Genomic DNA, 14793 nt, shown 5'->3' with positions numbered 1-14793 from the left:
CTCTGTGCCTCTTCAGCTTTATCTCCTGTCATTCCCTAAGGACCCTGTGCATCTCCTTGGCAGCATGGGGACGTGTGACGTCCTGGTCACTGCAAAGCTGCGGGCCCCATCCACAGCATTGAGAATGAAAGCAGGGACGCCTGGGTGGCTTAGCAGTTTGGTGTCTGCCTTTGGCTCAGGGCGTGATAGTAGCTGTGTGACGTCCTGGTCACTGCAAAGCTGCGGGCCCCATCCACAGCATTGAGAATGAAAGCAGGGACGCCTGGGTGGCTTAGCAGTTTGGTGTCTGCCTTTGGCTCAGGGCGTGATCCCAGAGTCCCAGGATCAAGTCCCACATTGGGCTCCCTGTGAGGAGCCTGCTTCTCCCTCTGCCTGTCTCTTGAATAAATTAAAAATCTTTAAAAAAAGATAATGAAAGCAAAGCCAGCTGGTTGCATAGCCATCAGTTTTCACTCCTCAACTTTACTGTTTCAGTCTAGATACCAAAGCTTAGTTTATCTCTTCTGGACCTAACACCTGTCTATCAGTACCTACACTCTTGTTTGAATTAAATAACAAATAGTCTTAAAATAGATTTATCAGCCAAATTTTGTGTTCTTTCCCCGTGCTGTAAAGAATTCTGTTCTCCTCATTCATCCATGCATGCACTCATACCTACACATGCCTCTTGTAACAAACCCACTAGACTTCTAATAATAAGATTTTTATTTTTATTCATAGAGACACACAGAGAAAGAGAGAGAGGCAGAGACGCAAGCAAAGGGAGAAGCAGGCACCATGCAAAGAGCCTGACATGGGACTCATCCAGGGTCTCCAGGATAACGCTTTAGGCTGCAGGCGGCGCTAAACCACTGCGCCACTGGGGCTGCCCTAATAATAAGATTTTTAATCTGTAAGCACCTTGGTCTTTTTTCTCCCCCTCCAGCCCACTGTATAATTGGGTTGTGCTGGTGCCTTTGGCTCAACCTGCCACCCTGGGCAGTTTTAATGCTCCTCCTCAGACTGTTTTTGCTGCCTCTTTCTTGTACTTGCCTTATCCAAGATGGTGCTGTGTTGGCTCCCCTTTCAACAGTGTTTAGGACCAAATTGATCAGTGCCTCTGAGTCTTAGCCATGGCTCTTTGTGATCATGTGGCTGAATGGGCAATGTCTCAAGGCTCAGTAACTGGGACAGACTCCTCCTTCCCAAGCCCAGGGTAGCCTGCATGGCTGGCAAGCACTGTGTTTTATTTTGTAGCCAGCTAGTTGGTGTCTACAAAATACATGCTCAGTAAATACATGATGAATGGATTAACGAATTCACATACATATTTGCCATATGATGTTCGGTTTAAGGGTATTAATGTATCTCAAGGGTCTGTCTCTTATGCATTAGATGATCAGGAAAATACTTAAGTATATTGATTTACTCAGTGTTTCTCAGGCACCTGCTCTGGGCCAAGCCCTGTGCTAGGTGCCACGGGGCATATAAAATGAAGTATACTTAAAACTGTCCTTCAGGGTGTACAGTGCGAGACTGATGAGATGAAGCAGTGTAGGACCTGTTAAGGGCCTGAAGAAATTTGTTAAAAAGAGAATATTAGAGGACTTGGGAGGGAGGAATCACTTCCTGCTGGCAGCTGGGAGGTGCTAATGGAGAAGGTAGCATGTGGGGAAAGCCTGGTGGATGAGAAGGCTTTGGACGAGGAGGTGTGGGAGGACACTCAGCGGGGTGGAACAGATTGAGCACAAGCAGACAAGAGCAAAGACTTCCACTTGGCTGGATACGAAGATGGAAAGTGGTAAAGGAGGTGGACCGTGGAGGGTCCCTAGGGCAGGGACACCACACCAGATGAATCTGACAACTGCCGAGGATGGGGGTGAGTCGGGCAGAGAGCAGGGGCCGGAGGCCAGGAGCATAGGAGCCTCAGTCCAGAAAAGGGGCAGAGAGACCCACCCAGGAACATGGCGGCAAGAATGGCCAGCGGGGAGCTTGTGGATGAGCAGCTGGTCTGCAAGGCGGAGCCGAGAGGAGCCCGGTGTGAGGGACCTGCCAGAAGCAGCAGGGCGGGTGTGGGATGGCTTCTGGCTTGGGTCCACGTAGTCGCCAGCAGGCATCCTTGCCAGTGGGTGGAGGTGTGGGAGGAGCCAGGCGTGCGGCAGCCCTGTGCTCTGCACTCAGGTTTACTCCTGCCACGGTTTACAGTGGAAACCAGGTGTGCCTGCCATCAGAGACTATTCACCAGCACCACCTTTGTTTGTCACTGTTCCTTCCAGGCAGCCCTGAGACCTCGCCTTAAACTCCACTTCTCAGTGTCTAAAAATCCAATGCTTAAGGTGAATCCTCACAAGTCCTAGCTGATTACATTGTGCCTCAGATGCCTGCCAGGTGCATGACACACGTTGAGGTGTGTGAGCCTCAGACAAATGTTACCCCAAAAAAAGCCATTTCTGAAATGACCGTCATCAGTCGATCATTTCTTTGGCAGGATTGGTGCTTTGGCACAGGCATCATTACACACTTGCAGCATTTTTCAGATAAATTTTTTCCTCCCATTTTGAGGTTTCATATGCTGAATAGTATTTGAAAATCAGATCCCCTATTGCCCTAAAAATTATACCTGGTGTTGGTCTTTCTATTCAGTGTAATTCTACTAAGATTAAAATTTTCCTCTGCTCAGTGGTAAGAATAAATGCACATGGTTTCAAAGTCCTTACTTGTCTGTCTTCTTTTATAGGCCACAATCTAGGTGTGTATATCCCAAAGTGACACACATGCCACCAGGCCCTGGCAATGCCAACTGGCAATTGTGTTGATTTAAGGTAGTGGGCTGAGCCTGGGAAGAGGAGACAATAGAGCTGTAGCTTATTGCCAGGGAGGGACTCTGCAGGCCTCAGAACATGGGGGGCTGTGCCTGAAAGGTCCCAGCTGAAGCTTTATCTTAGCTTACCCACATTGGAAGCCAGTGGGGATAGCCTTGGGTTTGATTCTGGTCTATCTGATCCATGGTGACAACTTGCTCAGCCTCCATCCCTTGTCTTCTTGCTTCAGAGAGAAGAATAGAGTACCCAAGACCCCCCCCCCCATCCTTTTTTCATTTTTCTCCTTTTCCAGCAACACACACACATATTACATCCCCCATATGCCCCCACACCTCATACACACAACATGCACACACACACATACACACACACCCCACATGTCCCACATACACTTCACATGTACCATATGTACCCCACACTTCATGTGCCCAATACGTGCAACACACACCACAAATCTCACATATACCCCACACCTCACACCTCACACATGCAACAACGTGCAATACACCCCACCTCTTTCTCTTCCTGTCTCTGAACATTGACTCATATGCATCCACAAAACAGTGACCCCCTTCATTCTCTTCTTTGTTCTGTGTTCCCCTGTGGGGGTCAGTTCTGGGGGAGACTGGGATCTGTGGGCCCTGAGACATCAATGAAACATAGCCCAGGACATTGGACAGAGCCGTGAGTGAGAGCAGGAAGTGTGTGTTTGTGAATTCTAGTCCAGTATCTTTAGAGTGGTTCTCTCATTATTTTGAAATAATTTTTCTTCATCACAATGACGATCTTTTCAACCAGCTTCACAGTTGTGAAGAATAGACAGTTACAGACTTCTATGAGTTATGTTTCTGTTTGCAAGATAAAGCCACCACGAAGAGCTTCGGAATGAAGAAGGCTGACATGCTCATGCAGGCCAGGTTTTTAGGGAAGGTTAATTGATACCAGTTGTTCTCTAACATCTTGCTGTCCTTACTGGAGATTAAAAAGGAAATTGAATGAGAATTTTGTTTGTTTGCTTTTTAGATTCAGAATATGAACAACATCATCTCCTTCCCCTTGGACAGTCTGCTGAAGGGAGACCTGAAAGGAGTGAAAGGGGTACGCCCTCAAAGAAACAACTCTCCAGGGACGGCCGTTGGGGGACGTAGAATTGCAGTTCTGCTGGCCTTTTGAGGCCACAGCACACACCCAGCTTCTTACTGGATAAGATGGTTTTTTGCTGCCTCAGTTTCCCTCAATTTGCTATCTTGGCATCACCTTTCAGGCATACCGGTGGTGTCCTATGGCCTTTCCGGACATCTAGCTGGTGCCATAAATGTGGGAAGGAGAGGAGGTCAGGAAGGGAAAGAAACTGTTTTCTGTGAACAGTTTTCAGGCTCTGTCAGTTGAGTGGGGAAGCCCCTGTGGGGAAGTCTGGTTCTCAGGCCATTGTGGTTCTCACTGACTGTTGCGGTAAGGGTCCTTGCAAGGATGTAGCTTCCTGGCAGGAAAATCCGCACCAGTAAGGCTTGAGCCGACTTTATTTTTCCATCCTCCAAAGGACGTTCATTGTTCAGAATAAACGCCTAGGCTGTGATTTGTTTCATGAACATGTGAGTGAGGAAGTCGGCTTGAGTGGTGTCTGTACCAGATGCTGAGCAGTAGCCGCTTTTGCATGTCATTGGCCCAAACAGATGTGTGATCTGAAAGACAGATGATTGTGCCCCAGTTCTTAAATCACATTCTCTGATTGGATCTGCACGTGATTCGCAGGCACGTCTGGCTCATCCGGAAGCCTAGGCTGGCCAATCTCAGCGACCTCTGCAGAGACCTTTCAGTATTTACTTCCCAGAGCTTGCCAGGACTGGCGAGCTATTACGAGACTGAGGAACATTCCTCGTCGTCCTGGACCTCGGTCCTAGAACACATGTCAGCCCAGTTAGCCAGCAAAATGGGAGGGCAGGGCACACGAGGTAAAGGGATACACATCCAGGTAGGTGGGAGCGTGACAGGGTACTGCTGAGGCTTGAGCCCTGAGTCCAGGGAGGTGCAGGAGTAGGAGATAAGGCTTCCAGGGTAGGAAGGGCTAGTTTGTGGAAGGCCTCCAATGCTGGACTATGAGCTTTGGCCTTGTCATAAGGCCAGTGAAGAGCCAAAGAATAAAAAATAGGCCTCCTGACCCCTAAAAAAGGAGGTTCTTACAAAAGAACCCTGTTAAAGGAAACACAAATAGGTGGGAACCATTTGATAAAATCTCCAGTGGCTCAGTATACTTTTGAGCCAGCTTTTATGAAAGCACATGAGGTCCGAAGTTCCAGACAGAAGAGTGGAATCAGGAGACCTCAGGAGAAGGTGAACAGCCTTTCTGTCATTGCTCTGAGGGTGCAAATCAGGGTTACATCTCCTATTCATTGAAAAAGTCAGTGTCCCTATTTTTTTGTAGAGAGAGGTACTAAAACACTTGGAGATTAAATGGTTCTCTGGGTGGGGTATCTGGTCACACTCATCTGGCCCTGAGTTCATACTCACTCTAGCTGGGCAGTGTGAGCGTGCCAGGATTCCCTGCTTCCTCCCTCTGTGTGTGTGTGGCAAAGCTACTCATCTAATTAAAAGCCTGTACCCTAGGTTCTTTATTTTTCATGGGATTGCATACATCATTTATTACAGAAATTAATGTTCCTTTCAGGACCAGTCCAGGAATAAATAAGTTGTCTTGCCCAGAAGTTAATATTAGTTCCGTTTAATTTATGCCTCTCTGTTTACAGGATCTGAAAAAGCCTTTTGATAAAGCTTGGAAGGACTATGAAACAAAAATGTGAGTGTTTCCATTTTTTAAAAAATGTATGAAATTGGAGATCTTAATTTTAAATTGAGCTTTTATGGCTCAAAGGTATTTTTTAAATAAACCTTAACCTAGGGGAGACTTCACTTAAACCTGTGTTGCTGTGGTCTGTTATGACGCCAAATGCTTTCACACTCGGTGTCCAAATTCAGTGAAGCTAGGGGGACCTCTTCAACGAGTTTCTCCTGGTCCTTTTCTGTGATGTCATAATGGTTACAGAAAGTTATTTTCAGGAAAGGTAATTGAAGAATGTGAAGTCCAGGTTGTGTCAGAGGTGTTTCTTTCCCGTTTTTTTTTTTTTTTTTTTAAATGCTTTCCCCATTTTGTCACCATTTACGATGGCAATGCAGTTTTTGGCAACCAGCTTCCTGGTGATTTGCAAGAGCTGTCTGCTTTTAGTTTTGTGTCTCGATTTCCCTGCAACACCAGTCCCTCAGTTTAGAAAGAGAGAGAAAAGAGAGATAGTTGCAACACCCTACTCTAGCCTTATTTGATCGCTTCATCTGCCATAAGAACAAGAAGAAAGGGTTGGTTGGTTCTTGGATGTGCACCACTGTTTCCACTGAAGACATGACCACTCTGTCCATCTGTTTGTGCCATCGGCACATTTCAGATCACAGTCTCTCCTTCCCAGCATGGGAAGGTTCAGCTCGATGGAATTGGGCTGGCGATTGTGGGGATAGTGGTTTCAATTACTGTAAATACTTGAGAGACAGAAAATATTTTTAAATGTCTCATGTTTGCTTTGCAATTACAGTGCATCGGGTAACAATGTAGAGTTTTCTGAGTGGAAATAGAAACTTTAACATGAAGCCATCTGTTACAGAGAGAGGTGTTAAGAAGAAAGTAGTTCCAGATGTAACTACAAGTATTTAAGTAGACCTGGGGTTTTTGTGTTTGTGTGTGTTTTGTTTTTAAAACCAGCCTTGGGTGAAGGATCACGAAGCTCAAACCAAGGAATACCAAACCTTTGCTATTTGTCCCCTTCCTGGAAATCTTACATTTTCATACTCGAAGTTGCTTGGATCTCCAAATTCTGGATTTTTCACTAATGGCATACATTCACCTATAATCACAGAGTATTGAGGTAGATGGCCTTGAAGGTCTGTTCAAGCCAGAGAAGTTTCTGGCCCTTAGCACCGTCCTCTGCATACCAGTACAGGACACTCGATGGAGAAAGGATCACCACTCCTGCTTTAGAGACAGGAGGCCAGGACTTGGTGGTTTGCTGCCGGTCAGCTAGCGAGAGGGCCACTGAGCCAGGGCCAGTGGGTGACTTTCCATCCAGCTGCAATTGCCACCACCCTCGAGTGCCTCAGAGGGGATACTTCTGTGTGTAACTGAACCTGGGCCACAAGGGGGGTTGAGGAAGATTGCCTGAGAGACTCTGCTGGTTCCAAAAGGAAAAGACTCGAAGGGGGAACGAGATCAAATTCTGTAAAATCAGGACATACATAGAGTAGGGACAGAATTACTCACAAAATGCCAGAATTTGACAGTGCAAGAGCTTCAAATAATTCTCAGATAAGTTTTAAAAGTAACTCTTTAATCGTTTACATGCGAGGTTGATTTCTGCAGTGATGAACACTATCCTAGTCAAGACAGAGCCCTGGCAAGACCTCGCTCAGGAGGTGGGTGGAGAGGAGTGGGGAGAAATGGGAGGAGGGAGGGAGTCCCACCACACAGCCCCATGTGTTGTTCAGCAGGCACAGTGACAGATACCCAGACAGACGGACAGAGCGCTGCCCTAAAGGAGACCTGAGGCATGCGCAGGCTTTCTGCCTCTTCTAACCCAGATCTGGCACAAAGGAGGTGCTTAGAAAGTATTTTTTGAGCGAGTACTCAACAAAAAGGTTCAGATTTTACATTCTTAGGATCAAATGCATGTTCCTTTCCAGTAAGTTAAGAGGCTGTCTTGTTTCTAAAAGACTTGTGCACATTTGTGTTGCAGGCTGGGTAATGGCATCCCGGCAAGCCTGTCCAGTGCAGAGTGCTGTGCTAAGAGACATTTCAAATTATCCTTGTTTTTTCACCTGTAGAACTAAAATTGAAAAGGAGAAGAAGGAGCATGCCAAGCTGCATGGGATGATTCGCACCGAAATCAGTGGGGCTGAAATTGCTGAAGAGATGGAAAAGGAGCGGCGGCTTTTCCAGCTACAGATGTGCGAGGTGAGCCCCAGGGGTGCAGGCTCCAGCTACAGATGTGGAAGCACATGGGGTGCAGGCTCCAGCTAAAGATGTGGGAAGTGAGCCCTGGGGGTGCAGGCTTCAGCTCTAGATGTGGGAGCATATGGGGTGCAGGCTCCAGCTACAGATGTGGGAGCAGAGCACCGGGGGATGCAGGTTCCAGCTACAGACATGAGAGCAGAGCACCAGGAGGTGCAGGCTCCAGCTACAGATGTGAGAGGTGAGCACCAGGGAGCTCAGGCTCCAGGTACAGATGTGGGAGCACAGGCAGTGCAGGCTCCAGCTACAGACGTGGGAACAGAGTACCAGGGGGTACAGGCTCTAGTTACAGATGTGGGAGCAGAGCACCGGGGGGTGCAGGCTAGCTACAGATGTGCAGGGTAAGCACCAGGGGGTGCAGGCTCCAGCTACAGATGTGCAGGGTGAATGCTGAGGGTGCCACCATGGTTGGGAAGGTGTGGGATGCAGGTTCTGGCAGGGTGCTGGGTTCCAGGTGGGCTGCCTTCGCCAGCACATGAACTCCTCCGGGGAGTGCACACTTCCCAGAGGCTTCAGACAGCACACTAATGCATTATTGGACTCCATTTGTCTGATTTCTTTTACAAGTGGAGCCTGAGTCTCTGGGAGGGTGGGATAAGATAAATCTAACATCAACCATGAATTAAGAATAAGAAAGAAACTAAAGAAACATCCTCTCTGGCCTCATAGACAGACTCACCTCTCACTGGTGCGTTGCTAGAATACTCTCTCCGTTAGTGTTTTTTTAATGAGGTATCTGGGTTCCCATTATACCAGTGGAATCCATGAGGAGGGCCAGGGAGAAGTCAGCTGGAAAAAACTGCAGCCGGTCCCCTGTGGGTGTCTGTGAGTGAGTGAATGAGTGAGTGAGAACATACTACGGAAAGCCAAGCCACCTGCCTCTGAAGCGCTTCCACCCAGATTCACTCATCAAGGCAGGCGGCCCTGGGGAGTTGCTCTGCTCTGCTCTGTTCTGCAGCCTGAGCCCTTGCCTTTGTGGGGGAGGGAAGTAGCAGCACTGATGCCCTGGGACACGTCCCTTGCTGGAGGCTGAGGGGGGGGGGGGGCAGGAAATACCAGACACCAATCATGAAGGCCTTTTATGCCTTGCTTGTGGGTAAGAAGGGGAAGAAAGCCCTGTGGAAACCACTCTCACCTCTGCCTGAGGGTCCCCTCTCCTGGCAGTGCCCATGGAGCCCCTCGTGCTCCTTGGCATTTGTGCCATGGCAGCTCAGACTTCAGTTTTAGATGTGCCAAGTGCTTGGTGATGTCTGTGACAGGCCCCAAAACTGGCTGAGCCTGCTCTCCGGCACCCTGGGAGCACTCCACAGCAAAGCTGAACCACAAGGCACTTTTGACTTCAGAACGTTTATTAATTGCAACGGGAGTTTAACTTTTAGAATTGTGCATCTTAGGAGTATATTTAAACGAGTTTTTATTCCCCAAGCAATCTCTTCAGTGGTCAGTGGCGCAGAACCAGTCCCAGGATCAAGGAGAGGATATTAGTCTCACACCAGTACAGCCACTCCAGCTCTTTAAGTTTCTGTTTGCATGGAATTTCTTTTTCAACCTGTGTGTTTCTATGACTCTAAAGCGTGTTTCCGGCAGACAGTGTTTTTAAAATCTAGTCTGACAAACTCAGCCTTTTGATGGGTTTGTTTAATCCATTCACATTTGATGTTACTATTGATGTGGTTGGATTTATGTCTGCTGTCTTTTTTTGTTTTTTATATCTCATATCTTCTTTATTCCTTTGTTCTTCCTTTGCTGTTTTTTCATTAAGTGGATATTTAGAAAGTTAACTAAGCTCTAAGTCTTAAGAGGAGAGTGGATGTTTTTAGAAACGTGTTGTTTTGTAAACAGACCTCATATGTAACAATGCTTGCCTGGCTGATTTCACAGGTTTCACAGGGTGTTAGGGGAATCAGCCCAGAGGTTATGAGATGGGATAGGAAATTGCTGTTTGTTACACCAATATGAAGTATTGTTTCTGTTTGGGGTAAAAATGAGTAGCAGTGTTTTACAAAGAATGGGTTTGGAACAGGTGTGTGTGTTTATGTTGTGTACAGTTTATGCTCTTCTTTTTTTTTTTTTTTTTCTTTTTTGGCTAGTAAGGAGGAAATACATTAGCTTAAACTCTGCAAAAAACTGCTTGTTTAAAAATGTTTAGTGAATTGTGAAACTTAACTAAGTGTATCTTTGAGGTGAGGTGCATTGCACCCAACACTAGTTAAATCTCCCCTTCTGAGTCAGGGTGAATAGATCTGTGCACTGGTGAAGTAGTTAATTTTATTGAAAACGTCCTGTCTAGATGATGCCTCTCAGTTGCATACTTGCTGGGGTTCTGGCAGTTAGTGGATGCAGGCACCTTATCTGTGTGCAGAAGCATCCAGAGGAGGACATACCTGATGAAGGATACTCATGTTGGCCAAACAGAAGTGGGCTGGAAAGGACTTTCCATGGACGAAGGAGGAATATATTTGAAAAGCAGCCCTCCCCCCCCCCCCAAGGCCCCAGAATCAGGAATGGATGCTGTATTTTGTCAAATGCTTTCTCTGCATCTAATGAGAGTATCATATGGTTCTTGGTGTTTCTCTTGCTGATATGATGAATCACATTGATTGTTTTACGAGTGTTGAACCAGCCTTGTGTCCCAGGGATAAAACCTACTTGGTCATGGTGAATAATTTTCTTAATGTGTTGTTGGATCCTATTGGCTAGTATCTTGTTGAGAATTTTTGCATCCATGTTCATCAGGGATATTGGTCTGTAATTCTCCTTTTTGGTGGGGTCTTTGTCTGGTTTCGGAATTAAGGTGATGCTGGCCTCATAGAACGAATTTGGAAGTACTCCATCTCTTTCTATCTTTCCAAACAGCTTTAGGAGAATAGGTATGATTTCTTCTTTAAACGTTTGATAGAATTCCCCTGGGAAGCCATCTGGCCCTGGACTCTTGTGTCTTGGGAGGTTTTTGATGACTGCTTCAATTTCCTCCCTGGTTATTGGCCTGTTCAGGTTTTCTATTTCTTCCTGCTCCAGTTTTGGTAGTTTGTGGCTTTCCAGGAATGCGTCCATTTCTTCTAGATTGCCTAATTTATTGGCGTACAGCTGTTCATAATATGTTTTTAAAATCATTTGTATTTCCTTGGTGTTGGTAGTGATCTCTCCTTTCTCATTCATGATTTTATTAATTTGAGTCTTCTCTCTCTTCTTTTTAATAAGGTTGGCTAATGGTTTATCTATCTTATTAATTCTTTCAAAGAACCAACTCCTGGTTCTGTTGATCTGTTCCACAGTTCTTTTGGTCTCGATATCATTGAGTTCTGCTCGAATTTTAATTAACTGTCTTCTTCTGCTGGGGGTGGGGTCTATTTGTTGCTTTTTCTCTAGTTCCTTTATGTGTAAGGTGAGCTTTTGAATTTGAGATCTTTCCAGTTTTTGAATGGATGCTTGTATTGCGATGTATTTCCCCCTCAGGACTGCTTTTGCTGCATCCCAAAGATTTTGAACGGTTGTATCTTCATTCTCATTAGTTTCCATGAATCTTTTTAATTCTTCCTTAATTTCCTGGTTGACCTTTTCATCTTTTAGCAGGATGGTCCTTAACCTCCACGTGTTTGTGGTCCTTCCAAACTTCTTGTTGTGATTAAGTTCTAATTTCAAGGCATTATGGTCTGAGAATATACAGGGGACTATCCCGATCTTTTGGTATCGGTTCAGACCCGATTTGTGACCTAGTATGTGGTCTATTCTGGAGAAAGTTCCATGTGCACTTGAGAAGAATGTGTATTCAGTTGAGTTTGGATGTAAAGTTCTGTAGATATCTATGAAATCCATCTGGTCCAGTGTATCATTTAAAGCTCTCGTTTCTTTGGAGATGTTGTGCTTAGAAGACCTATACAGGGTAGAAAGAGCTAGATTGAAGTCACCAAGTATAAGTGTATTATTATCTAAGTATTTCTTCAGTTTGGTTATTAATTGGTTTAAATATTTGGCAGCTCCCACATTCGGGGCATATATATTGAGGATTGTTAAGTCCTCTTGTTGGATAGATCCTTTGAGTATGAGATAGTGTCCCTCTTCATCTCTCACTATAGTCTTTGGGGTAAATTTTAATTTATCTGATATAAGGATGGCAACCCCTGCTTTCTTTTGAGGACCATTTGAATGGTAAATGGTTCTCCAACCTTTTATTTTCAGGTTGTAGGTGTCCTTCTGTCTAAAATGAGTCTCTTGTAAACAGCAAATAGATGGGTCCTGCTTTTTTATCCAGTCTGAAACCCTGTGCCTTTTGATGGGGTCATTAAGCCCGTTCACGTTCAGAGTTACTATTGATAGATATGAGTTTAGTGTCATCATGATATCTATTCAGTCCTTGTTTTTGTGGATTGTTCCACTGAACTTCTTCTTAAAGGGGAATTTTAAGAGTCCCCCTTAAAATTTCTTGCAGAGCTGGTTTGGAGGTTACATATTCTTTCAGTTCCTGCCTGTCTTGGAAGCTCTTTATCTCTCCTTCCATTTTGAATGAAAGCCTTGCTGGATATAGTATTCTTGGTTGCATGTTCTTTTCATTTAGGACCCTGAATATATCCTGCCAGCCCTTTCTGGCCTGCCAGGTCTCTGTGGAGAGGTCTGCTGTTACCCTAATATTCCTCCCCATAAAAGTCAGGGACTTTTTTTTCTCTTGCTGCTTTAAGGATCTTCTCCTTATCTTTGGAATTTGCAAGCTTCACTATTAAATGTCGAGGTGTTGAACGGTTTTTATTGATTTTAGGGGGGATCTCTCTATTTCCTGGATCTGAATGCCTGTTTCCCTTCCCAGATTAGGAAAGTTTTCAGCTAGGATTTGTTCAAATACATATTCTGGCCCTCTGTCCCTTTCGGCGCCCTCAGGAACCCCAATTAAACGTAGGTTTTTCTTCCTCAGGCTGTCATTTATTTCCCTTAGTCTATCCTCATGATCTTTTAATTGCTTGTCTCTTTTTTCCTCAGTTTCCCTCTTTGCCATCAACTTGTCTTCTATGTCACTCACTCGTTCTTCCACCTCGTTAACCCTCGTCGTTAGGACTTCTAGCTTGGATTGCATCTCATTTAATTGATTTTTAATTTCTGCCTGATTGGATCTAAATTCTGCAGTCATGAAGTCTCTTGAGTCCTTTATGGTTTTTTTCTAGAGCCACCAGTAGCTGTAAAATAGTGCTTCTGAATTGGCTTTCTGACATTGAATTGTAATCCATATTTTGTAACTCTGTGGGAGAGAGGGCTGTTTCTGATTCTTTTTTTTGAGGTGAGGTTTTCCTTCTAGTCATTTTGCTCAGTGCAGAGTGGCCAAAAACAAGTTGTATTGGGAAAAGGAGAAAAAGAGAAGGAAAGAAAAGAGGAAAAGAAAAAAGAGAAAGAAAAAAAAAGGGGGAAAAAGAGAAGAAAAAGAAAAAGAAAGAAAGGAGAAAAAAGAAAAAAAAAGGGGGTGGGGTGGGGGAAGCAATCCGAAATCAAGAAGAAAGAAAAAAAAAAGCACAAAACAAAACAAAACAAAACAACAAAACAAAACAAAACACGGGGGAGTATCTTCCGATTCTGTATACTTTAAGTCCCTTGACTTCCCTTGGAACTGGTCCGTCTCCTTGGTCTTCTGGGGGAGGGGCCTGCTGTGCTGATTCTCAGGTGTTAGCACTTGGGGGAGCTGCTCTGCCCCTGCCTGGTGCAGGGCTCAGTGGGGGTTGTTGACCCCGTGAGGCCCCGGGAGGAAGCCACAGTGGCGGGGGCAGCTCTGGGACCCTGGAGTCAGCTCCCGCAGTAGCTCCGGGGCTCTCCGTGTGCAGGGCCTGGGGGCTCCCGGGCGGGGCCGCTGATCTGCTCAGTTCCAGGCAGGAGCGTCCTTGCTGTCCTGGGCCCTCCCAGCCTCTGCCTGTCCCTGGGGGAGGCCGGATCCTGGGCTGTGTCCCGGCGCCCTGTGCTCCGGGGCCTGCGCTGTTGGATTCGTGCTCCCGCCCCGCAGCCCCCTCCGCGGAGCCGCCGCCCGAGCCCCTCCTAGCTGCTCCGGTCCCGCCGAGCGCTGCAGCCCTTAGGGAGCTCGGCGCACTCTCCCGGGCGCAGTTCCTCTGTTACTGTCCCAGGGAGCCCGAGAGCATCCCCGCCTTTCTGGGGATCCTGCTCCAATTCCCCGGGAGGCTTTTCCGCGGGGAAGGTTGGTGCAGCTCCTGCTCCTCCGGGACGGGGCTCTCCTGCCCTGGGGACACTCCCCCCGGCCTCAGCCCGGCTCCTCGCGGGGCCCCTCCCCCTTGGAGGCCTTTTGTGTCTTTATTTCTTTTTTCCCGTCTTCCTGCCTTGATAGAAGCGCGAACTCTTCTCACTGTAGCGTTCCAGCTGGTCTCTCTTTAAATCTCAGGCCGAATTCGTAGATTTTCAGGATGATTGGATGGTTTTCTAGGTAATTTGTTGAGGACAGGTGACTTGGAGACCCTACTCTTCCGCCATCTTGCCCCTCCCCCCAAGGCCCCAGAATCTCAAAGTGAATAGATTGCTGGAGTTATTAATGGTAAAATTGTTCAGCTAGTTCCTCATGCCGAACATCTCAAGTATCATAAACTCTTGCCATTGTTTAGGTATCTAAAGTGTTAGTTGCCCAAGATTTAATCTAAAAGAGTGGCTTTCAGGTGTTTATTTTATTTCATTTTATTTTTAAAGATTTTATTTATTCATTCATGAGAGACACACAGAGGGAGAGAGAGAGGCAGAGACACAGGCAGAGGGAGAAGCAGACTCCATGCAGGGAGCCCAATCCGGAACTCGATTCGGGACCCCAGGATCATGCCCTGGGCCGAAGGCAGGTGCTAAACCGCTGAAGCCACCCAGGGATCCCCTCAGGTGTTTATTTTAAAGCTGCTGAACTTTTTCTTCAAAATTAATTTTGTAGAGAAATTCAGTGTGCCATAATAAGTAGGTAATATAGAACATCTGTGTATG

At 46.2% G+C, this 14793-nt stretch overlaps 1 protein-coding gene across 6 annotated transcripts in view; it reads left to right on the top strand.

Annotated features, from left to right (window-relative positions):
• The window catches only part of ASAP2 (ArfGAP with SH3 domain, ankyrin repeat and PH domain 2), a 178527-nt gene that overhangs the window by 94397 nt on the left and 69337 nt on the right, over window positions 1-14793 (top strand). For all 6 annotated transcript variants that reach the window (XM_041754374.1, XM_041754375.1, XM_041754372.1 and 3 more), the window contains exons 4-6: window positions 3825-3899; window positions 5546-5595; window positions 7662-7791. In XM_041754374.1, the coding sequence (XP_041610308.1) occupies window positions 3825-3899; window positions 5546-5595; window positions 7662-7791 (255 nt within the window). The remainder of the gene's footprint in view (window positions 1-3824; window positions 3900-5545; window positions 5596-7661; window positions 7792-14793) is intronic.

The sequence above is a fragment of the Vulpes lagopus genome, chromosome 5 (genome assembly GCF_018345385.1).
Source record: "Vulpes lagopus strain Blue_001 chromosome 5, ASM1834538v1, whole genome shotgun sequence".
Taxonomy (NCBI): Eukaryota; Metazoa; Chordata; class Mammalia; order Carnivora; family Canidae; genus Vulpes; species Vulpes lagopus.
This window is presented reverse-complemented; position numbering and strand designations above follow the sequence as displayed.